Consider the following 25,006-nt stretch of genomic DNA (forward strand, 5'->3'; position numbering starts at 1 on the left):
GCTTGGTAATGTATCTGTGAATCGATCTCACTATATTGGAGTCTGTGGATTAGGCATCTCAATTAACCACATTCCAGAAGAAATAACAGAATATGGCAACTTGAAGAGATTTTAGAAACAATCTGCTCTTCCACAAAGTAGAATTATTTTCTGCAATGTGACTGGGAGATAGCTCATCCAGTTTCTGCTTGAAATGTCACTAGCATAGGGAAGTCACCACCTCTCAGTCTTTTCTTATATTGAACTAAAATCTTACCCCTGTTGATTGTATTCGTTGATCATGGCTCTATTCTGCAGACATACACAAAGTGAAGTTAACCCAATCCCCAGTTATTAAGTCCTGTAAATTGTTTTTCTAGGTTGAATAACTTCTAATAATTGCAGTGTATCTTTCAGTGTTTACTATCCCAAGTTTCTTGTAGATTTTTACTTACTCTGACTCATTTAATCCTCACAACAGTTCTATAAGTGAGTGAAAGAACAAACATGTGGGGAAACCAAGTAATTTGCTCAGGACCACAGAGCTAGGCAATGGAAGAGCTTGGAATCGGATCCTAGGGTCAGACAGTTTATGCACTTCACTCTTTTGTGCTAGTGTCTCTCATTTAATGTATGGTTTAATTATTTCCTGAGCCTTTCAACAAGCTGATCACCTGCTTTACCCTCATTTAAACATCATCTAACCTGTTAGAGCTTCAGGTATGGGCTGATCAAGGAGGCAAAGAGAAGGACTTCTCTCTCCTTTTCTGAATGCCATACTTCTGTCAGTGGAGCCTAATATCCTACTACTTTATTATGGGAATCATAGCCATGGAAATCCCTAGAATCTTTATTCTTATCAATAGCTTTAACACAGTTCTCCCTGTCCTACATGTTACAGAGATTTTTATTTTGAACATGCAATGATAGAACTTTCTACTTTATCTCTATTATATTTCATCTTTCTATTTAGTGCCCATGTGAAACTCTTAAAATCTCAATGTTGTCATTGTAAGCATTAGGTAGCCCTCCCAGAAGCTATCTAGTAACTTGAAGTAATAAAAACAATACCTATTATGCACCTCATCTATTAGATTCAACAATTTCCACCTTCAGGTTTTGAAGGAGTGTGGGCCGGTTGCTTTATAATATCTAGATGTCAAATGAGCAAGATCCTGGTAGTTCCAGCCTCTTTTTGTTCTGGCTTATCTTTTTTCTTTATGAAAACACAAGCATTGATGTTTTATCAGTTTATGAGATGATGAAAAGAAAATGCTGCAGATTAAAAGTTTTTTTCTTTTTTCTTTTTTTTTTTTTTTGACACAAAGTCTCATTCTTTTGCACAGGCTGGAGTGCAGTGGCATGATCATAGCTCACTGCAGCCTCAACTTACTGAGCTCAAGTGATCCTCCTGCTTCAGCCTCCTAAGCAGGTAGGGCTACAGGTGTACACCACCATGCCTGGATAATTTTTTAATTTTTATTTTTGCAGAAATGAGGTCATGCTGTATTGTTCAGGCTAGTCTCTAACTCCTGGCCTCAAGCAAGTCTCTCACCTCATACTCCCAAAGTGCAGGAATTATAAGTGTGAGCCACAAAGCTCAGCTAAAAGATGTTTTTAAAAACATGACTTCGAAAATTGTTGTGGTTGTACAAACAGGTTTCAGGCATGAACATTTGTATATGTGTAGAGGCAGCATCCAGGATACAAGAAAAAAGCATGGTAAAGTGATTGGAAGTCGAGGGTGTAGAGCTAGACAACCTCAGTTCAAATCTCAGCACTGCCAGTTGCTACCATGTGACCGTGGGCAAGTCACTTCAGTTCTCCATGCCACAATTTTCTTTCTTATAAGGTAGGCATAATAGTATGCCTACCTCATAGGATTGCTCCCTAATGAGCATACTTTACACATTTAGAGCCAGGTCCAACACATGATAAGTAACCAATAATTGCTAGTTGTTGTTATTGTTCTAAAGCTGGAGTTAGCAGACTACAGCCCATGGGTCCAACCTGGCCTTCTGCCTGGTTTTGTGAATGAAGTGTTGTTGGACTGCTGCCACACTGATGTATTTGTGTAGAATCTGTGACCTCTTTGTGCATCAACGGCAAAATGAAGTTATGACAGAGACGCTAAGGTCCACAAAGCTCTCAGCATTTTCTCTCTGGCTTTTTACAGAAAACTCTTGCTACCTCCATTTTACAGGATAGAATGCAGGGTTCCTGACCCTCATCTGTGACTCCTTGGTCTTGTAACCTTAGGCAAGTGACTGATATTCTCTGGCCTCTGCTACTTGATCTGTAACAAAGATGGTTATGAGACTGCTCCTAGAGAACAACTCTGAGAAATTGGCCGCACACGGTGGCTCACGCTTGTAATCCCAGCACTTCGGGAGGCCAAGGCGGATGGATCACTTGAGGTCAGGAGTTCGAGACCAGCCTGGCCAACATGGTGCAACCTTGTCTCTACTAAAAATGCAAAAATTAGCCAGGCATGGTGCTGTGCACCTGTAATCCCAGCTACTCAGGAGACTGAGGCAGGAGAATCGCTTGAACCCAGGAGGTGGAGGTTGCAGTGAGCCAAGATCATGCCACTGCACTCCAGCCTGGGCGACAGAGCCAGACTCCATCTCAGAAAAAAAAAAAAATCTGAGAAATTATATTATGGAGATTGTATTTGTTGTTCATTTGCTCACTAATTCCATGTTTTGTAGCCAGACATTTGTGCTAATTGCATGTCCCTGAGTCTTTATTTTTTCTGACAGTAATGAGTACTTTCTATGTGCTAAAAACACACTTCTAAGCCCTTTGTGTGTGTTAACTCATTTAATCCTCATAACCTTATAACAATTCTCTGAGGTAAGAACGGCTATGCATCCTCATTTTTCACATAGAAAAGTGAAGCTATCAAAAGGGTAAGGAAATGTTCCCAAGCTTATGTAGTTAGGAGGTGGCAGAGCTGGGATGTGAACTGTATAGTCTGGCTCCAGAGTCTAGAGTTTGTAAAGTAGTCACTCAACTTTGAAGACCTTATGGTTTTACTCGAGAGACCTATTATGCAAACAATTGCATATAAATATAAGGGTTTTAAAAATATTGGTAAGCTGATCAGCACAGTGCCTGGTATGGAATAAGCCATCATCACGATGTTTATGGTCCTGATGCTGTTGGTATCAGTGGAAGCTACTACAAAGAACAGCTGCTGTTTAAGGGAGGCATGCCTGGAGGTGTCAGGAGCACTTTGAAAAGGAGGTCTTACCCAGCATGAGGTTTAAAGGATGTAGGGAGTTTTCCAGAAAAGTTTCCACATGGAGGAAACTGCATGTGGAGAACAGAGGCAGGAGAGAACATGGCATATTCAGAGAATTAAACAGTACTTCTCTGTGGCTTGTGTGTGAACCATGGAGAACAAGTCAGCTAAGATTAGGTCAGGAAGTAGGCAGGTGCCAGATGGTGAATGGCTCTGTGTAAACGGGGACAGGCTCCTGTCCTCTAGTGCATGTCAGTTTCTGAGCAATGCCCTATATTGTCTGAGTGTTTAATGTCTCCACCCTATGCTGCAACAGGCACATGTGTACTGGAATGCAAGCACCTTAAGGGTGGGGAGCCAGTCTGTCTTATTCCCTGTGACTATTCCAATACTCAGGGCCCTCCCTACAGCAAGAGCTCATTAAACATTTGTTGAATTAATTAATAACTAAACCAATCGTTGTGCTCTGTATGGATGTAGGATTACTCATGAGATGGGATACTTTCTGCGGGTACATTGCCTTACTTTAGCGTCATTTATCTTGCTTTGTTGAAGAATCAAGGTAGGTCACATTGAATGAGTGGATTAGTCTAAAATAGGATAATTTTGAGATAATCTTTTCTTTGGAGGCCAAAGATTACTTAACAAATTCATACCTAGCTAATTTTACTTTCGACTCTACATTTTAAAGCTCAGTCCCTTCTCCAAGAATGTCCCATGACTTCTTCAGAACATTTTGACCATCCTTCAAGTGCTTCTTCCCTTCAAGATGTATTTATGCCAGGATTCAGCTGGCAGAATGAAAGTAAAATAAATATTGGTAACTGAATGAAAATAATGATTCTTCTAGATCATGCTGCCAAACCTAAGAAAAACTAACTTGAGAACATAATCTCAATGTGGGCTTATATTCCTATTTGTCAGGTGCCTGTAGGGTTTGGTTAAAAAGTCAGAAGACACATCTGCTTAAGGCCTCTGTCTAGAATTTGGCACACATTTGAACAGGGCTATTTCTTGGTGATGACATAAATAGCAAGATGAGGTAAGACACACTTTTTTTTTGTAATATTGTCAGAAAAGGCAGCTTCCCAAGGAATCAGAGAATGCTTGAAGGGTAGGGACCTTATTTCCCTCCTTTGACAGGCAAAGAAAATGAGATCCAGATAAGGGAAGTGACTTGCCCAGGGCTGGAGAGCTAATTAGTGGCGGAGCTGGAACTGTAATCCAGGTCTCAGACTCCCAGGGCCAATTCTCTTTCCTCTGCATCGTTCAGCCTCTCGAGACATTAGCTATAACTTCTGAGAAACGTATTACCTCTTTCATCATTTCTTGGTCTTTTTGAAAATATTGATGATCTCTCTCTGCATCTTTCCTCTCTAAGATGACCTGGGAAAATGCCATTGAGGGTAAATCTTATATTACATTTTGTTGGCAAGTCCCACTGTCACCAGCCTGTCCCCAACTTGAACATTTCACCAAAAGTCTGAATACCCAGGTTTCTTACCTCCAGCTAATCCCCTTTCTCCTTAATCAGATTTTTCAAACTGCACATTTGTGTTTACATCCTCTAAAGCAATGAATTTTTTTTTTCCCTTCCTATAATCTGGAAATTCTTTTTTTGTTGTTGTGTTTGTTTTTATTTTTAAGAAAACTTGAATATATCAGATGGACTTTCTGGCTCCTTAGAAACTAGTCTGGTAGGAGAGTTGATTGGATTTGCCTAAAGCATTTCCTCATTAGTAGCCTGTGTGCTGCTTTTTCTTTCAAATGTCATCTGGCCAACCCAACAAAGATTTAATTGTGGCAACTTGGAGCCGTAGCAGACTTGGGTTTTACTGAATGCTCTTTTGAAATCTTCACAACTGCCTGTCCTTCAAATGAAAAACACAAACATATTGAAAGTGGCTTGGTGGATTATTGGTTTGAAGACCACTTCTTACTTCTCTCCACCCCTTTTCTTACAACTGAAGATTGGAATTTTAATTGCTAAACCACAGCTTTTAAATCACGATGCCCAAAAAGGGCATGGTTTATTAATTAGTTCTGATTACTAGGCACCCTGAACCTGGGCCTGGCTGCTTCTAATCAGTTTCAACAGCTCTTTACCTGAAATCACTGCCGGTAAGCACATGGAGGTGTAATTATGCAGACGCTAGTGGTTCAGTTCTGCCAGGTTAAACCCTATATTATGAATACATATTATGGTGTCTTAAAAGGCATTTATTGAAATGCCATAGTTGAACAGTCCAAGCTTACAAAATCAAACTCTCTCATGTTACAGGCAACAGCCCCTTAATTGGATGTTTTCTCCCAGCACATAAAAATATTGACTTAAATACACGTGCGCACGCACGCACACACACACACACACACACACACACGGTTTTTTTTTTCAGAGTGAGAATCAGTATTGCTTCCTGATTGAACCTAAGGACTCTAGGGCCAGTCTGCCTGGATTCATCTCGTGTTTCTGCCATTTTCCAGCACTGTGACTTTGGGCGAATGACCTAACCCCTCTCTATTGTAGGGTCTTTGGTGAAAGGGGGATGATTATAATGCCTATATTGTTGTGAGGTTCAAATGAGTTAGCACACAAAAAACACTTAGCAAAGTATATGGAACATGGTCATCATTTTTTAATTGATTGCTCTAACACATTTATTTGTATTTATGTGTTATAAAATCTATTTATGCTAAGTCCTCAGAGAATTAGGAATGCCTTCCTCTGGAAAAAACTGAGTTGTCTCCAGATATTTATTCTCTTCATTTTCCACAGTAATAGCCACCTCTCCCTACCATTTTTAGCTGGGTGGACAAAGAGCTGTCAAGAATAAAAAAAAAAATTATTTTCCACCTAGAAGTGGCCATGTGAGTAAGTTCTGGCCAATGGGTTGTGTGTTAATCCATTTTGCATCGCTATAAAGGAATACCTGGGCCTGGGTAATTTATAAAGAAAAGAGGTTGAACTGGCTCACGGTTCTGCAGGCTGGACAGGAAGCATGGTGCCACCATCTGCTTGGCTTCTGGTGATGCCCCAGGGAGCTTTTACTCGTGGTGGAAAGCAAAGGGAGAGCAGCACATCATATGGCAAGAATGGGACAAAGAATGGGGAGGTCCCAGACTCTTTTAAATAACCAGATCTCAAGTGAACCAACTGAGTGAGAACTCACGCATTACCAAGGGGATGGTGCTAAGCCATTCACGAGGGATCTATCCTCATGATCCAATACCTCCCACCAGGCCCATCTCTAACACTGGAGATTACATTTCAACGTGAGATTTGGAGGGGCTAAATATTTAAACCATATCAGGTTGTAAGCAGAAATAGTGTGTCGATATCTGAAAAGTGGCCTTAAAGCAAGAAGGATCGTGTGTTTTTCACTTCTTTGTCCTTCCTACTAATGGGAATTTGGTTGCGATGGCTGGAACTCAGCAGACATATTGGATCATTAGACAGCATACCAAGGATACAGAGCAGTCAGGAAGCAGAAGCCTGCGTCCCTGACAACTTCAGCGAGCAGAGCTGCCCTAGCAGCCCTTTTCTTTCACTCTAGACTTTTGACAAACAAATGACAAACTCCTGTATTACTTAATACACTGATGTTGGCCGCCTATTGTAGATAAATCTATTCTTAGGCAACACCTTCCCTTCCCTGAATTAGATGATATCCTAACTACGTTGATTGCCAGGTGTAGAAATTCCAGAACACTAACACACAGAGAACCACGAAGGTTTCACACACTCTATTTCCAATTAGAGCCACTACTTTATCACACCCAAGCATGGCTACCCTTCTTTCACTCCCTGCCTGGGGCTGCTTAGTCTAAGACCTCAACTGGTGATTGGAAACAGGAGGGCTTGGCAGTAGAATTATGTCTACAATTGATAGCCAACCCTTGTAAAAATGACTTGGAGTCTCTTCCAGCAAGAAGGGCCATCTTGACCATTTTATTGCTTCCTCTGTACCAGAAATTATGGGTTCTTGGAGAAATCCAACGTCAATCTTCGTTTGCTTTTTTTTATTATACACAGTAACAAACTTCTCCATTTTCTATACATATCAACAAAAATCAGGACTCTTGGACAAAGGGATTTTAAGAACGGATATGTGGATGTTATTTATTCTCCCTCAGGATAGATATGAAAAAAACTACCAGGACCTCAGTATATCTTCTTTAGGAACAGGAATGATAGTCTTTTAGCCTCATTTAATTCCTTGAAATTGAAAATTTGTTTTCTGGAGATTTCAAGACTCCTTTAGGGATTTTGCTAAGATTTCCTCCCAATACTAGTGAAAAGCAGAGGTGATATCTAAAGCTCTCAGAAGAAACACAGAAAAACCTAAGCCATTACCCTATCCAAAGTATAAAGAAGAATGATACCTTATTTCTATTTTTCTTGGTGGTGAAGTTCACAGGCGTTGTTCAGCAAAGCCAAATTAGGTTTCTTGAACTTATGGGTTGGTGTCTTGGCATCAGGAAAATTCTTTGGCTCTGCCGTATTCGCTATACTCTACCTTTCTGAGGGTCCAGTTAAACAGATTTAGATTTTCTTACTTTATCCTTCACGTCTGTTCATCTGTATCCCATATTTTCCATCTTTTTGTATATATTTGTGCTACGTTCTATAAAATTTCTTATCTACAGTTCCGTAATTCATTCTTCTGACATGTCTATCTGTGGAAGTTTCAATTCTGGTAATATTACTAAACATTCTGTTTGGTTCTTTTTATCACTATGTTAAATCACTTTTAAAGAATTTCTAGAAGATTCTCTCAAGCTTTCATTTGTCTCTGTAAACATACTATAGCTTTGTAGTATGTGTGAGACTTACTGCTGTCAGGCCGGGCGTGGTGGCTCACGCCTGTAATCCCAGCACTTTGGGAGACTCAGGCAGGTGGATCATGAGGTCAGGAGATTGAGACCATCCTGACTAACATGGTGAAACCCCGTCTCTACTAAAAAAGTACAAAAAATTAGCCGGGTGTGGTAGCGGGCACCTGTAGTCCCAGCTACTCAGGAGGCTGAGGCAGGAGAATGGCGTGAACCTGGGAGGTGGAGCTTGCAGTGAGCCAAGATTGTGCCACTGCACTCCAGCCATGGCGACAGAGTGAGACTCCATCCAAAAAAAAAAAAAGAAAAGAAAAGAAAAGAAAAAAGACAGTGCTGGTTCTTGCACGTGGTACGTTGTTTCCTTGTGTGCAACATTTTCTTTGATTTGTATGCCTGCTCATTGCCTTTTAAAATGATTCATAGGGATTCTTTGAAGCTTAGGATGAAGTTGCCTTCCTCCAGAAAGGACTTGCATTTGATTCTTCAAGGCCTCTAGAGATTTGTCGAGCTTGAGATTTCCTTAAATCAGTTTTAAGATTTAACATAAGCACTCATATCATCTACTTACTTCCCTTCCTCCTGGCTTAAACTTTTAATAATGGACAATTTCTTATTATACCTCATGGACAGCACAGTTCTTAGCACATGAAAACTGACTGATAAGTTTTGACCGAATGAGTGAAATTGTTAAATTATCACACCTACCTTATATTTTCTGTCTTTATTTTCAATTGGCCAGTTAAAAGGATTACTATATGCAGAATATTACTCCCAATGGGATATCCCTTCTTCAAGGCAGTGCCATGTCTTCTCTCCTTTGGAAATTCCCCTAGTGCTGTGTCACATAGGCAATGGTTACTTGGCAAATATTTGCTTCCAGGCTAAGACTTGCTATACTCCTCATGCTTCTTCCCAGGAATGGATAAAGCCACACATTTCTGGAATTCCTCCTGCCTTATATGGAGATTTAGAGTGTTGCTTGGGTTATCTCTGACAAAAACCCCTATGGCCCTGGAAATGGTGGATACTTCTAATCTTTTCTCTTAAGTACACCCAATCTCACCTTCCAGGAGTTCTCTCTAAAGCTAACCTTTGATTCTGCCACTCTCTCACTCACAGATCACCATAACTATCAGGACTGCCTGTAGAATAAAGCTCAAACCTATTAGCTTGTCATTTGCATCCTTCATCTAGGTGGTTGGCCAGATCTCATGAGAAAATATTATCTCTGGGAATCAAATTCTAGCTACACCACTTACTAGCCATGTAACTTTACGTAAGCTAAAATTCAGAGCATCAGTGTGCTGATGTATACAATAATACTAACCTATAAGAGATTACCTATGTCAAACTGCTAGTGTTCACTTGAATTAGAATAGCCCTACAAGGCATTTCTTTCTAGCAGGTCTTAAAGAGATAGCAATATTTTTCTTATATAACTCGTGGACACATGGACGCTCAGTAAATAAAAGATACCTTATCCATACCTTTTCTAGACCTTAGTTTCCTTGTATATAAAATGAGGCCTTAAATGGTCATTTGAAACTTAAAGTGGGAAGATATGTAAAGCACCTGATTCAATACTTGGCACATCATTAAGTATATTGCAAATGTCCTTTCTCTATCCTTCTTCCAAATTGAGACCCGACTTACCTTTTCTATGGAATTGCAATAAAAATTATAAAAGAGAGCATGTTACCTAAAGAAAGGATTATTATTCTTATCTCTACTTTTTAAAGTCCTAGCTACTCTTCAAGGCCAAATTCAAATGCCACCTTCTCCATGAAGCATTCCTGGATTCTCACTCCTGCAACACTCATCCCTACTCCACTCAGAAGCATAATAATGCAATCAAAGGAAAATCTTCAACTCATCTTAGCTGATACTTGAATTTTCTATATTTCCACTAGTATAATTCTACAATATACAAAGCTAAGCAGTCTTCTAGCTTCTACTAAAATGGTTTCCCAGATGAAAAAGTTCAGGATCTTCTAAAGAAGTATATTTATTCCAGCCTCAGACAGCTTAAATATGTCCCCCTAAATTTCTGCATTTGCTCGTGCGTATGTCTGTGTTCCTCTTTAAATATTTTGCCCAGAAATAAATAATATTTATTAAAATACACAGTCCATGAATAGTATTTCTCCTTCTGTAACTGCAACCTGTGCTAACAGGTTTGGAGCAACCATGGAGCTCTTTTCTCCTAATTGCACTTATATTCAATCAAAACCCTGAACTTTTCTTTGACAATATATGTTGGTGTTAAATGACTGCTCCTCTGTCTTGTATTAATACATCTATTTTTGATATGATTGAGTCCCTCAATAAAGGTCCATATTACATGCATCTGGGTATATTTGAACTGCTGATTAAATTTTTGTGAACCTGAACTCTTTCATGCTCCTAGATCCTTTTTTTAATGGGTTCTTCCAAGGCATTTTATTCCTTTTATAAAACACAGCTCATTCTACTTTGTGCCATAGTTTGTGTAGTTTGTCTTATGTCCTATCTTAGGTGGGTTTCTGAGAAGCAGAGCATCTGTCTGGGTGATTGGGTAGTGACTTTGCAGCCTCTGAAGCTTAGCGACTTCTGTTGAGCCAAGATTGAGGAGCAGCTATGAGTTGTTCTCACCCAACACACAGCAACTAGGCTATAGGAAAAGGGTCCTAGATGGGACACCAACAGCATCCACTCTAGTCACCCATGATTTTGTAACGCTGAGTATGGAGTGTATTGTTCATCTCTGTAGTCTCCATAATCCTGTTCATGTCTTGCATAGGGAAGCCACTAGTTGGTGGAACTGATTTGTCAAAGATCTGGAGGAAATGCCCCCTAGTTTGCTGTCATTCCAATTCACTGCCACTTGTAATAACAAACACCTGTGAGGGACTTAGCCCAAACTCCTCAAGCAGCAGAGAACCAGAGTATGTGGGTAACAGAGAGAAGAATATGCAAGTTTGTATTGCATGTTCCAAGAATCTCGTTGCCCTGTCAACTCAAAAGCTGTCTGAGGACCAAATGCTCAAATTCAGAATAGGCAAAAATACTCCTTAATACCAAGGCAAACATATCAAAGAGCAGAACTTCAGTCTGCTCCACTTGGCTCATAAGCTATTTTTGTTTTCTTAAGTTATTTTTGTTTTCTTAAGCTTTATAAAGGTAATACACACATATGGTTAAACATGAAAATGATACAAAAGAGTAATAAATAAATAGTAAAAACCTATTTCTTAATTGTGGCTTTTATTTCCACTTCCCATAGCTAACTAGTGTTAACAATTTCTTATATTTCTACCCAGAAATAATTGTAGGCATATAAGCACATATATTTATGAATTTATATACAAAGATATTATAGTATATATATTGCTTTCTCCTTTTATCCCCACTAATAATAGATCTTACAGGTCTTTCCACATCAACACATCTATCTATCGATCTATCTATCTATCTATCTATGTAGATATATTTCATTTTTTAAATGATGATGTAGATGTCTTACAATTTATTTAATCTGTCCCTGTTTAATGGATATTTACATTGTTTCTAGTTTTCAGCTCTTACAAATAATTTTTTTGCTATTACACATTTTCTCCACTACAAAATGTGTTCTTATATGTATTTCTTTGTATGTTTCCTTAACACTATTAAATTGAAAACCCTATGATTGTTTCTCAACAGAAAAATGGCATCATGGGTAATGAATGTGGCCGCCATATTCCTTACATCTATGTTGAATAATGTATATTTAGCCTAAGTTATACTTTCTCACTCTGTGCCCATGTTTTCAGCCTTTTTCCCAGAATGCAAAACTTAAAATCAGAAAATGTAAAAGTTGTCACAGTTGAAAAAAGCTAGACACAATTCTCAACTGTAGGACGTCATAACAGCAAGTTCTAAGATCCACAGAGCTATATAATTTAAATAATAAGATAATTACCTTGCGTGGAACAGAAATTCGGAATCTCGTTGAGAATTTAAGAAGTTCAGTATTAAGAGCTTATCCAATTCAAGTCTATTTCAGAAACATAATCAGACTTTCCAGAAATTCAGCCATGATGTATTAAAAGCACTTATTATCTTTTTGCTTGCAGTGAAGTACATGCGAGAGGCCACGCCCTATGTGAAGAAAGGATCCCCAGTATCCGAGATTGGGTGGGAAACGCCTCCGCCTGAATCTCCTCGATTAGGGGGCAGCACCTCAGAACCCCCGTCATCGCAGTCCTTCTCCTTCCACAGAGACCGGAAAAGCATCCCCCTCAAAATGTGCTACGTCACTCGGAGTATGGCCTTGGCCGACCCTGAGAACAGGTAAACAGGGTCAAAACTCTCCGCTGTGTTGAGCAGCTCCTTGACCTCTCAGGCTAAATGGGGGCTTTCACCAGGTTCCCCTCATGTTCTGAAAACATATCATGGCTTCCAAAGAAAAGCATGAAAGGGCCATGCTGAGAATTGTGTGTGTGTGTGTGTGTGTGTGTGTGTGTGTGTGTGTAAGAGAGAGAGAGAGAGAGAGACAGAGAAGAGAGAATCTATACACTGAGCACTGGTTCTGGAAAGAGTTGAAGAACTAGAATTAGTATCCTAAATGTCTTCAGGGCTCATTACCAGTCCACATGACTTAGGCCAAGTTTCTTAAACTGCTTAACCTCAGTTTTGTCATCTCTAAGATGGGAATAATTGAAAGAGATGCTTTGTTGGGTTGTGAGAATTAAATTAGGAAATCCATGTGATATAGTTTGGATGTTTGTCCCCTCCAAATCTCATGTTGAAATGTGATCCCCAGTGTTGGAGATGGGGTCCAGTGACAGGTGTTTGGGTCATGGGGGCAGATCTCTCATGAATGGCTTGGTGCCCACCCCGACGTAGTGAGTTCTTGCTCTATTAGTTCAAGTGAGAGCTGGTTATTTAAAAGAGCATGGCATACCTCCCCTCTCTTTCTTGCTCCCTCTCTTCCCATGTAACTTGCTGGCACCCCCTGCCCCTTCCACCATGAGTGGAAGCTCCCTGAAGCCCTCATCAGAAGCAGATGCTGGTATATAACCTGCAGAACCATGAGCCAGATAAACCTCTTTCCTTAAATTCCCCAGCCTCAGGTATTCCTTTAGAGCAATACAAAAGGAATTAATGCACTATGTAAGGTGCTCAGCACAGGAAAACTTTCCATGAATATAAGCTACAGTAATGTTTCTTATTAATGTTAGATAGTAATAAGCAAATTCACCTTACTAGGCCTCAGTGCTGTCAACTGTATACTTGGAGGGTTAGATGAGAGTTGCTTTAAGGCTATTTTCTACTTTAAGCATCTCTTTATGCTCAAGAGAGCAAAAGGAGTGGCTTTGGTCCAAGTCTGGAATGCTGTTGCCCAAAGTCGGTACATGACTTTGCATGCCACAGGCTAGATATATCACCCAACCCATGGCAATTATAAGGAATGCAGCCAAGAGGAAGTAAAATTCAGGGTCCCTCATCCCCCAGAAGTCTTACTTTAGCTCAGTAGAAGAGAAAACGTACATTTTAGGAGGAAAACAAGAGAAATAAAGAGAGTGAGGAATTGAGCCAGCAAATGGGGAATCTTGGTGACCTTTGCATCCACATTAAAGTGCTAAAAATAGGAACCGCTCGACTGGCCCTTATTTAGAATGTGTGTGGGACAGCTGCAACCCACCCGAATAGGAAGTATTTGGCTAGGCTCAGAGTTGCTGATGGGAGTAGGGGCAGGGAGAAAGTTGCTTCCTTGGCTCCCAGCTCAATGTCTTTTTTGTTCTCATCTCAGTTAGCTCACTCTAAAGACGCTGCCAGGGCCCTTCTGGCTCTGGCCAGCTGCAAGATCCTTCTACTCTGCTCTCCCTACTCCTCCTGTATTAGTTATTTCGTACAGGGATTGGCCAGTTGTACAAGAAAGCCAGCAAGTATCGGCAAGAGGGGTAAGAGCAGACAGATTGGGAAGGACACAGAGCTCATCGCTGGTCTCTGTTCTCTGTTTTGTTCCCCACAATTTCTGCAGAGTTCCTGGGCCTGCAGTCGATGTCCTGGTTATTCTAAGTCTCCTTTTCCCTGGCCTTTTACCCACCCAATAAAACAAGTCCCATCTCCCAAGGATCTAATGTCAAAGTTTTCAGATGTGATGAACTCCATGTAGTATTGAGTGCCTATCGTGTGCATTATACTAATTAATGTAGACCACAGACTGCAAAGTGGCAGCCTATAGGTATACCCAGCCTACAGATATGGTTAGGTTTTTTTTTTTTTTTTTTTTTTGGAATAGTCTATCTAGTGTTTAAATAAATTTGAATTAGTTGCTATGTTCAATAATTGAGAAATTTCACATTTAAAAAGCCAGGTTTCTGCTTTTCTAGAAAAGTTGGAAGAACTGGTCATGTTATTAGGCCCACATTGATGCAGCAGCGCAGTAATATACCAGAGCTCTGTAGAGTTTTCTCCTTTGACAAGGGAATGAACTCTCCTCATCATTTCTATTACCTTATACTTACAGAATTCAATTAATTACCTGCCTCATCTTTGAATTTGTAACCCCGCTTAGTCCTCTTAACAGCTCTATTTCTTTCATTATCCCCATTCTACAGACAAAAAATTGAGACAAAAAATGTTTGTTTAAGTTCTCAACATTATATAGCTGTTATATAGTCTAGCTGGGCTTCAAACTCATACCTATAGAAAGGGTGACAGTGTCAGTTAATCATTTCCAGAAAAATGCAAACCGAGACAAAAACTTACTGGGACATTATAGGAGCAATTCATACACTAGGGAGAAAATCTGAATAGATGATTTCTTGGGTTTCTCCCAGAAGTAGACTGAGATGCTACAACAGCACTCCCAGGTCATTTAATTATATTTTAAAGACGATTTTGGGAGACACCAGACCTTAATCCAGATATTGGAAACTTCAGTCTGTGTGTCAAGCCAGTAGAGGAGAATAAGTTTCAAACTTTTATATTGGTGCTCGTCAAGTCCACCAGTGATGATCATACACAGGGCTTCCCCTGTAGGAGAGGGAGAGCCTGTTCTGCTGTGTTGTGAGAACCAGCAGGGCAGAATCGAACATGAGAATCCAGCTAAGCCAGATGGTTCCGAAGGGACTTCAGGTCCCAGCAGGTCCCAAACTGCTGCTAACAAGAAGATTGGGGGCCCAGGTGAGGCTTGCCCATGGTAGAGGAAGAGAAGAAAATAAAAAGGAAACAAATATTTTATGAAACTCCAGTTACAGGCTGAGCAGAGTATGGTGTACCATTCAGAAATGTGGAATATGCAAAACCCAACTCTATGCTAAGTGCAAGAGACACACCTAACAGAGTGATTTTAAAAAGTGAAAGATACAAGGTTGGGTGAAAGCTTACAAGGCAAATGCAAACTATTAAATAACAACAGAAAGCATTGATTTTGATCTTGATATAAGACAAGGTAAAATGCCGGCTAAAAAATGTCCAAGGTAAAATGTCCATAAAGTAGCACAAGGAAGGATTGATTTATGTTGAAGGCCAGAGTTCACAAGCAACATCCAGTAGTTATGAATACATACCACATAACAAAACAGCAACTTTTAGAACGGAAATTGGAGAAGATGCAAGAAGAAATAGACAGAAACATACTCATATTAGGTATTTCAACATATACCACTTTCCATCCAAGTAAGGGCAAGTAGAGGACACAGATAAATACAGTAATCCCCCCTTATTCATGGAAGGAATGTAACAGGACCCACAGTAGATGACTGAAACCATGGATAGTACTGACTCCTCTATACACTGTGTTTTTCCTATACATACATACCTATGATAAAGTTTAATTTATAAAGTAGGCACAGTAAGGCCGGGCATGGTGGTTCAAGCCTGTAATCCCAGCACTTTGGGAGGCCGAGACGGGCGGATCACGAGGTCAGGAAATCGAGACCATCCTGGCTAACACAGTGAAACCCCGTCTCTACTAAAAATACAAAAAACTAGCCGGGCGAGGTGGCGGGCACCTGTAGTCCCAGCTACTCGGGAGGCTGAGGCAGGAGAATGGCGTAAACCCGGGAGGCGGAGCTTGCAGTGAGCTGAGATCTGGCCACTGCACTCCAGCCCGGGTGACAGAGCAAGACTCCATCTCAAAAAAAAAAAAAAAAAAAAAAAAAAAAAAAAAGTAGGCACAGTAAGAGATTAACAACAGTACTAATACTATAGAACAATTATAACAATATACTGTAATAAAAGTTATGTGAATATGGTCTCTCTCTCTCTCAAAATATTTTATTGTACTGATTTTTGGACTGCAGTTGACCTCAGATAACTGAAACCATGGAAAGTGGAACCATAAGTAAGGGACGACTTACTATAATTATTTAGAAGACCTAAACAACATGATAAATAAGGTAGATCTGAATACACTGCAAACTCTTTACCTTGATAATAGAGAATACACTTATTTTTCAAGTCCACAAAGAACACTGACAAAATTAACCACAGATCGGGTCACAAAGAAAATGCAGTAAGTTCCATTAGGTACAAATAATACAAACAATAGCCTCTGATGACAGTGGAATAAAACTAGAAAATCAATAACAAAACCAAACCACACAAAGCCTTTTGTTCATGGGTTTTTAAAAGCTCTCTGTAAAATAACTCTTGGGTCAAAAGGGAAATATAAACTGACGTTGTTGAATTTCTTCAAAGATAAATAATAATGAAAATAATGCATCCATTAAATATGAAGAGAAAGAATATATAAAGAGAGAGTGTAGAGTGTGGAGTCAACTAGACACACAGTGGAATCTTAGTTCTATCCCTTATATGTGAATTTAAGCAAGAATCTCATTTAATTCAAATAACCATCCTAGGTAGTGGGAACTCTTCTCTCTACTTTATAGACAGTGATACTTAGCTGAGAAATGAGAGTTGAAGCAAATGGTAGATCTCAGATTCAAACCCAAGCCTAGCTGACCTCAAGCCCAATTTCTGCATCATCACACACATTGCCTCTAACTTCGGCACCTGGCAGAGTAGCTCACGTGAACTGTAAGCACCTTGGCCAGGAGTTAATGGTCTCCTGGGAGCTAAAACCTGTGAACCGATGACAAATGCCACAGCATCTTGGGGCTCATCCTCTCAGTTGGTGACACACAGGTGCCTATAGTCTGAGTAAAAACTCTAATGTCCAATTTCTCAAATACAAACAGCCATAGAACAGTAGGCAGGATTGCTGCTCTTTCTGTGAAAAAGGTCACCCAGCAGGCATTGAATCCACAAGAATATGTGACTGCTAGTGGCTGTCAGTAATTATAATATATTTTAATTATTCTACCTCTTAAATATCTCTTGTTTTTCATATTCAGCTGTTCACAGCCGCTTCCCTGAACCAGGCCCACATCCTTAGTCCCTGAGAGTATTTGGGTGTTTCTTACAGGGTGTTTTGTTGGTAGTTTGCTCTTTCCCCGTTCCCCACCATGTACTGTGTACCTAGCTAGCCAAGGGAATCTGAAACACCTGAAATTTACCCCTTCTGTCAAAATGGCTGGCTGTCACCTGCACTCATATCGAAACTCCTCAGTATTGCATAAAAACCCCTTTAGGCTTTAGATATTCCCTAACTGTTCAGCTCCTCTTTACCTCACCCTTTCTGTTCCAGCATCCCCTAAATAATTTGTATACTTCCTACAATTGTCTTCCTGACAACTTCCTACTTGCCCTTTAAGCCTCAGGATAAACATTCTTCTCGGATATCAGTGTCTCGCTATACCTTCTGTGTCAATTTGTTCATTATAGCATGCTTCATAATAACTTGTGATTTTTTTCTTACATGCCTACTCAGTTCCTAAGTCATAAGCCTTCTGAGCTCTGAGACACTCCATGTTTTCATTTTATTACCCCAGATATCTAAAACTTTGGCATTCAAAACTATTTTTGTTCATAAATGATAAATAGTATATTTATCTGCTCGTTTTTCATATTCTTCTCTAAAAATGTCTTTTGAAAAAAATCTTCCACTAAATAGTCTTGGGAATAAGGGAATAAATAAAAGCATAGTTCTCTTCTGACAGACATAGGAAGCTTGAAGAAACCAGGACAATCCATTAACCAAGCCTGTCACTGGATTGTGAGCAGCTGTGCTACAATGGGCAGTTTATGAGGCTTTAAGTCATGACTCTTTGTACTGCTGCGTAACAGAGTCCACTGTAGATTTTCATGGTTAAATTATGGAAAGATTGACATCATCTTTCTTGGGAAACAGTGTACATCTCTATTTATGGTGCACAAATGAAACATTCACAGAAGGTGCTGTCTTGGTTTGAAATGGAAAACCTCTGCTACGCTGCACTGTGATTCAGAGGGGTGTGATCTGTTAAGTCCTGTAAGATGTCTGGATACGTTGCTACAAGGTACCCTTAGTGATGTCACCACAATCCAGTGCTTGAGTTTCAGCCACAGAAGATCAGAAACTTGATTTAGTTGGCATAGTGTTAGCGGATCCATCTCTAAGGGGTTGACTCACATTAACCAAATAGGCAAAATTTGCTTATTCGATGAGCAACACCATTGTCAAATAGATGGAAATGCCCACATGGGAGGATCTATATGCCCTCTCATTGTGAGCAGGCTGTATTGAAAGACAAATGTGAATATGAGCAGAATGCCAGAACACTAAGTATTAATGACTCAAACAATGTGGACTTTCAAAGCAGAGCAATGCACTCTTTCTGAGTAGATAAGCTACACAAGAAATTATACTGTCTTGAAAGTGATTTGGTGAGTGTGGAATCAATATAAGGTGTGCTAATAGACCTTAGGAAGTATGTTTTAGATAAGTAAGCTGAAAGCCCTCCCTTCCAGGACAGGGAGAGCCTTGCCAAGGTGACCCTTATGTAAATTTCTGCTTTGCCAAGACTCCCACTCCTTTGGGCTGTACATAAATAGCCTGAGGTTTCCCATGTGGCCCTTCCCTGTCCTTTCATGGCTAATTTATCCCCTTCAATTCACATGGTTCTTTCTTCCTGTGAGTACAAAACAGTGGATTTGGGTTTTGCTTATCAAACTTAATCACTTTTCATTCTGGGCTCCTTGAAGTTGTTCTCATAGTACCCTGTGTTGAGTTTTAGATGATTGGAAGTACTTTAGTTGTACATTCGTAGACAGATGGTCTTTGGTGGCTACCAAGAGAGGAATCGTTTTACCAGTTCAGCCTTTCTCCCCTTTTTCCCAGTGTTTGGGGGCACATTCTTGCCCCCTCATGTCTTATATAGAACTCTCAACTGTATTTATTAAACTTTGAATACTGTTGAAACATTTCCTCCTTTAGTGCATCAACGGTGAAGATTTATGAGGTGGTTTTTCCTGTCTTTTCTCCTCTGCCTTTGTTTATGAAAAGTGCTTCTCTTTTTAAGAGGCCCACAAAATATGTATTTTCTGAATGTAGTTTCTTCATTCTTTGCTGGGCACATCATGGTGGCTTCATAATGGAAACTATTGCCAGAACTCATGATTGACATTACATTTTGGAAACAGAAAAATATATATATAAAATATATGTATATGGTGCTATAATAAGTAATGTTTTACATATGTAAAAACAGGTCCAGATTAAATGCATGCTTGTATCAGTGAATAAAACTCTAGGGTTACAGTTATTATGGAAAATATGGGTTTGGTGGGGACGGAGCAAGATGGCTGAATAGGAACAGCTCCAGTCTCCAACTCCCAGCGCGAGCGACACGAAAGACCGGGGATTTCTGCATTTTCAACTGAGGTACTGGGGTCATCTCACTAGGGAGTGCCGGACAATCGGTGCTGGTCAGCTGCTGCAGCCCAACCAGCGAGAGCTGAAGCAGGGCGAGGCATCACCTCACCTGGGAAGCGCAAGGGGGAAGGGAATCCCTTTTCCTAGCCAGGGGAACTGAGACACGCAACACCTGGAAAATCGGGTAACTCCCACCCCAATACTGCGCTTTAAGCAAACGGGCACACCAGGAGATTATACCCCACACCTGGCCAGGAGGGTCCCACGCCCACGGAGCCTCCCTCATTGCTAGCACAGCAGTCTGCGATCTAACCACAAGGCAGCAGCGAGGCTGGGGGAGGGGCGCCCACCATTGCTGAGGCTTAAGTAGGTAAACAAAGCTGCTGGGAAGCTCGAACTAGGTGGAGCTCACAGCAGCTCAAGGAAACCTGCCTGTCTCTGTAGACTCCACCTCTGGGGACAGGGCACAGCTAAACAACAACAAAAAAAGCAGGAGAAACTTCTGCAGAAGCAAACAACTCTGTCTGACAGCTTTGAAGAGAGCAGTGGATCTCCCAACACGGAGGGTGAGATCAGAGAAGGGACAGACTGCCTGCTCAAGTGGGTCCCTGACCCCTGAGTAGACTAACTGGGAGGCATCCCCCACTAAGGGCAGTCTGACACCCCACACCTCACAGGGTGGAATACACCCCTGAGAGGAAGCTTCCAAAGTAAGAATCAGACAGGTACACTCGCTGTTCAGCAATATTCTATCTTCTGCAACCTCTGCTGCTGATACCCAGGCAAACAGGGTCTGGAGTGGACCTCAAGCAATCTCCAACAGACCTACAGCTGAGGGTCCTGACTGTTAGAAGGAAAACTATCAAACAGGAAGGACACCTATACCAAAACCCCATCAGTACGTCACCACCATCAAAGACCAGAGGCAGATAAAACCACAAAGATGGGGAAAAAGCAGGGCAGAAAAGCTGGAAATTCAAAAAATAAGAGCGCATCTCGCCCTGCAAAAGAGCGCAGCTCATCGCCAGCAACGGATCAAAGCTGGTCAGAGAATGACTTTGACGAGATGAGAGAAGAAGGCTTCAGTCCATCAAACTTCTCAGAGCTAAAGCTGGAATTACGTACCCAGCGCAACGAAACTAAAAATCTTGAAAAAAAAGTGGAAGAATTGACAGCTAGAATAATTAATGCAGAGAAGGTCATAAACGAAATGACAGAGATGAAAGCCATGACACGAGAAATACGTGACAAATGCACAAGCTTCAGTAACCAACTCGATCAACTGGAAGAAAGAGTATCAGCGATTGAGGATCAAATGAATGAAATGAAGTGAGAAGAGAAACTAAAAGAAAAAAGAAGAAAAAGAAATGAACAAAGCCTGCAAGAAGTATGGGATTATGTAAAAAGACCAAATCTACGTCTGATTGGTGCCTGAAAGTGAGGGGAAAATGGAACCAAGTTGGAAAACACTCTTCAGGATATCATCCAGGAGAACTTCCCCAACCTAGTAGGGCAGGCCAACATTCAAATTCAGGAAATACAGAGAATGCCACAAAGATAATCCTCCAGAAGAGCAACTCCAAGACACATAATTGCCAGATTCACCAAAGTTGAAATGAAGGAAAAAATCTTAAGGGCAGCCAGACAGAAAGGTCGGGTTACCCACAAAGGGAAGCCCATCAGACTAACAGCAGATCTCTCGGCAGAAACTCTACAAGCCAGAAGAGAGTGGGGGCCAATATTCAACATTCCTTTTTAAAGAAAAGAATTTTAAACCCAGAATTTCATATCCAGCCAAACTAAGTTTCATAAGTGAAGGAGAAATAAAATCTTTTACAGATAAGCAAATTCTTAGAGATTTTGTCACCACCAGGCCTGCCTTACAAGAGACCCTGAAGGAAGCCCTAAACATGGAAAGGAACAAGCGGTACCAGACATTGCAAAAACATGCCAAAATGTAAAGACCATCGAGGCTAGGAAGAAACTGCATCAAATAATGAGCAAAATAACCAGTTAATATCATAATGGCAGGATCAAGTTCACACATAACAATATTAACCTTAAATGTAAATGGACTAAATGCTCCAATTAAAAGACACAGACTGGCAAACTGGATAAAGAGTCAAGACCCATCAGTCTGCTGTATTTAGGAGACCCATCTCACATGCAGAGACATACATAGGCTCAAAATAAAGGGATGGAGGAAGATCTACCAAGCAAATGGAGAACAAAAAAAAGCAGGGGTTGCAATCCTAGTCTCTGATAAAACAGATTTTAAACCATCAAAGATCAAAAGAGACAAAGAGGGCCATTACATCATGGTAAAGGGATCAATTCAACAGGAAGAGCTAACTATCCTAAATATATATGCACCCAATACAGGAGCACCCAGATTCATAAAGCAAGTCCTTAGAGACTTACAAAGAGACTTAGACTCCCATACAATAATAATGGGAGACTTCAACACTCCACTGTCAACATTAGACAGATCAACGAGACAGAAAGTTAACAAGGATATCCAGGAATTGAACTCATCTCTGCACCAAGCGGACCTAATAGACATCTATAGAACTCTCCACCCCAAATCAACAGAATATACATTCTTCTCAGCACCACATCGCACTTATTCCAAAATTGACCACATAATTGGAAGTAAAGCACTCCTCAGCAAACGTAAAAGAACAGAAATTATAACAAACTGTCTCTCAGACCACAGTGCAATCAAACTAGAACTCAGGACTAAGAAACTCAATCAAAACCACGCAACTACATGGAAACTGAACAACCTGCTCCTGAATGACTACTGGGTACATAACGAAATGAAGGCAGAAATAAAGATGTTCTTTGAAACCAATGAGAACAAAGATACAACATACCAGAATCTCTGGGACACATTTAAAGCAGTGTGTAGAGGGAAATTTATAGTACTAAATGCCCACAAGGGAAAGCTGGAAAGATCTAAAATTGACACTCTAACATCACAATTAAAAGAACTAGAGAGGCAAGAGCAAACACATTCAAAAGCTAGCAGAAGGCAAGAAATAACTAAGATCAGAGCAGAACTGAAGGAGATAGAGACACAAAAAACCCTCCAAAAAATCAATGAATCCAGGAGTTGGTTTTTTGAAAAGATCAACAAAATTGGCAGACCGCTAGCAAGACTAATAAAGAAGAAAAGAGAGAAGAATCAAATAGACGCAATAAAAAATGATAAAGGGGATATCACCACCGACCCCACAGAAATACAAACTACCATCAGAGAATACTATAAACACCTCTACGCAAATCAACTAGAAAATCTAGAAGAAATGGATAATTTCCTGGACACTTACACTCTCCCAAGACTAAACCAGAAAGAAGTTGAATCCCTGAATAGACCAATAGCAGGCTCTGAAATTGAGGCAATAATTAATAGCCTACCAACCAAAAAAAGTCCAGGACCAGATGGATTCACAGCTGAATTCTACCAGAGGTACAAGGAGGAGCTGGTACCATTCTTTCTGAAACTATTCCAATCAATAGAAAAAGAGGGAATCCTCCCTAACTCATTTTATGAGGCCAACATCATCCTGATACCAAAGCCTGGCAGAGACACAACAAAAAAAGAGAATTTTAGACCAATATCCCTGATGAACATCGTTGCAAAAATCATCAATAAAATACTGGCAAACCGGATTCAGCAGCACATCAAAAAGCTTATCCACCATGATCAAGTGGGCTTCATCCCTGGGATGCAAGGCTGGTTCAACATTCGCAAATCAATAAACGTAATCCAGTATATAAACAGAACCAAAGACAAGAACCACATGATTATCTCAATAGATGCAGAAAAGGCTTTTGACAAAATTCAACAGCCCTTCATGCTAAAAACGCTCAAGAAATTCGGTATTGATGGAACGTACCTCAAAATAATAAGAGCTATTTATGACAAACCCACAGCCAATATCATACTGAATGAGCAAAAACTGGAAAAATTCCCTTTGAAAACTAGCACAAGACAGGGATGCCCTCTCTCACCACTCCTATTCAACATAGTGTTGGAAGTTCTGGCTAGGGCAATCAGGCAAGAGAAAGAAATCAAGGGTATTCAGTTAGGAAAAGAAGTCAAATTGTCCCTGTTTGCAGATGACATGATTGTATATTTAGAAAACCCCATTGTCTCAGCCCAAAATTTCCTTAAGCTGATAAGCAACTTCAGCAAAGTCTCAGGATACAAAATTAATGTGCAAAAATCACAAGCATTCTTATACACCAGTAACAGACAAACAGCCAAATCGCGAATGAACTTCCATTCACAATTGCTTCAAAGAGAATAAAATACCTAGGAATCCAACTTACAAGGGATGTAAAGGACCTCTTCAAGGAGAACTACAAACCACTGCTCAGTGAAATAAAAGAGGACACAAACAAATGGAAGAACATACCATACTCATGGATAGGAAGAATCAGTATCGTGAAAATGGCCATACTGCCCAAGGTTATTTATAGATTCAATGCCATCCCCATCAAGCTACCAATGAGTTTCTTCACAGAATTGGAAAAAACTGCTTTAAAGTTCATATGGAACCAAAAAAGTGCCCTCATTGCCAAGACAATCCTAAGTCAAAAGAACAAAGCTGGAGGCATCACGCTACCTGACTTCAAACTATACTACAAGGCTACACAGTAACCAAAACAGCATGGTACTGGTACCAAAACAGAGATATAGACCAATGGAACAGAACAGAGTCCTCAGAAATAATACCACACATCTACAGCCATCTGATCTTTGACAAACCTGAGAGAAACAAGAAATGAGGAAAGGATTCCCTATTTAATAAATGGTGCTGGGAAATTTGGCTAGCCATAAGTAGAAAGCTGAAACTGGATCCTTTCCTTACTCCTTATACGAAAATTAATTCAAGATGGATTAGAGACTTAAATGTTAGACCTAATACCATAAAAACCCTAGAAGAAAACCTAGGTAGTACCATTCAGGACATAGGCATGGGCAAGGACTTCATGTCTAAAACACCAAAAGCAATGGCAGCAAAAGCCAAAATTGACAAATGGGATCTAATTAAACTAAAGAGCTTCTGCACAGCAAAAGAAACTACCATCAGAGTGAACAGGCAACCTACAGAATGGGAGAAAATGTTTGCAATCTACTCATCTGACAAAGGGCTAATATCCAGAACCTATAAAGAACTCAAACAAATTTACAAGAAAAAAACAAACAA

General features: G+C 40.2%; 1 protein-coding gene across 1 annotated transcript in view; it reads left to right on the plus strand.

Moving 5' to 3' along the window:
* Positions 1-25,006, plus strand: part of SNTB1 (syntrophin beta 1) — a 292,341-nt gene that overhangs the window by 109,675 nt on the left and 157,660 nt on the right. Inside the window, exon 2 of the mRNA XM_010381498.2 lies at positions 12,154-12,370. Within this exon, the coding sequence (XP_010379800.1) occupies positions 12,154-12,370 (217 nt within the window). The remainder of the gene's footprint in view (positions 1-12,153; positions 12,371-25,006) is intronic.

The sequence above is a fragment of the Rhinopithecus roxellana genome, chromosome 9 (assembly GCF_007565055.1).
Source record: "Rhinopithecus roxellana isolate Shanxi Qingling chromosome 9, ASM756505v1, whole genome shotgun sequence".
NCBI lineage: Eukaryota > Metazoa > Chordata > Mammalia > Primates > Cercopithecidae > Rhinopithecus > Rhinopithecus roxellana.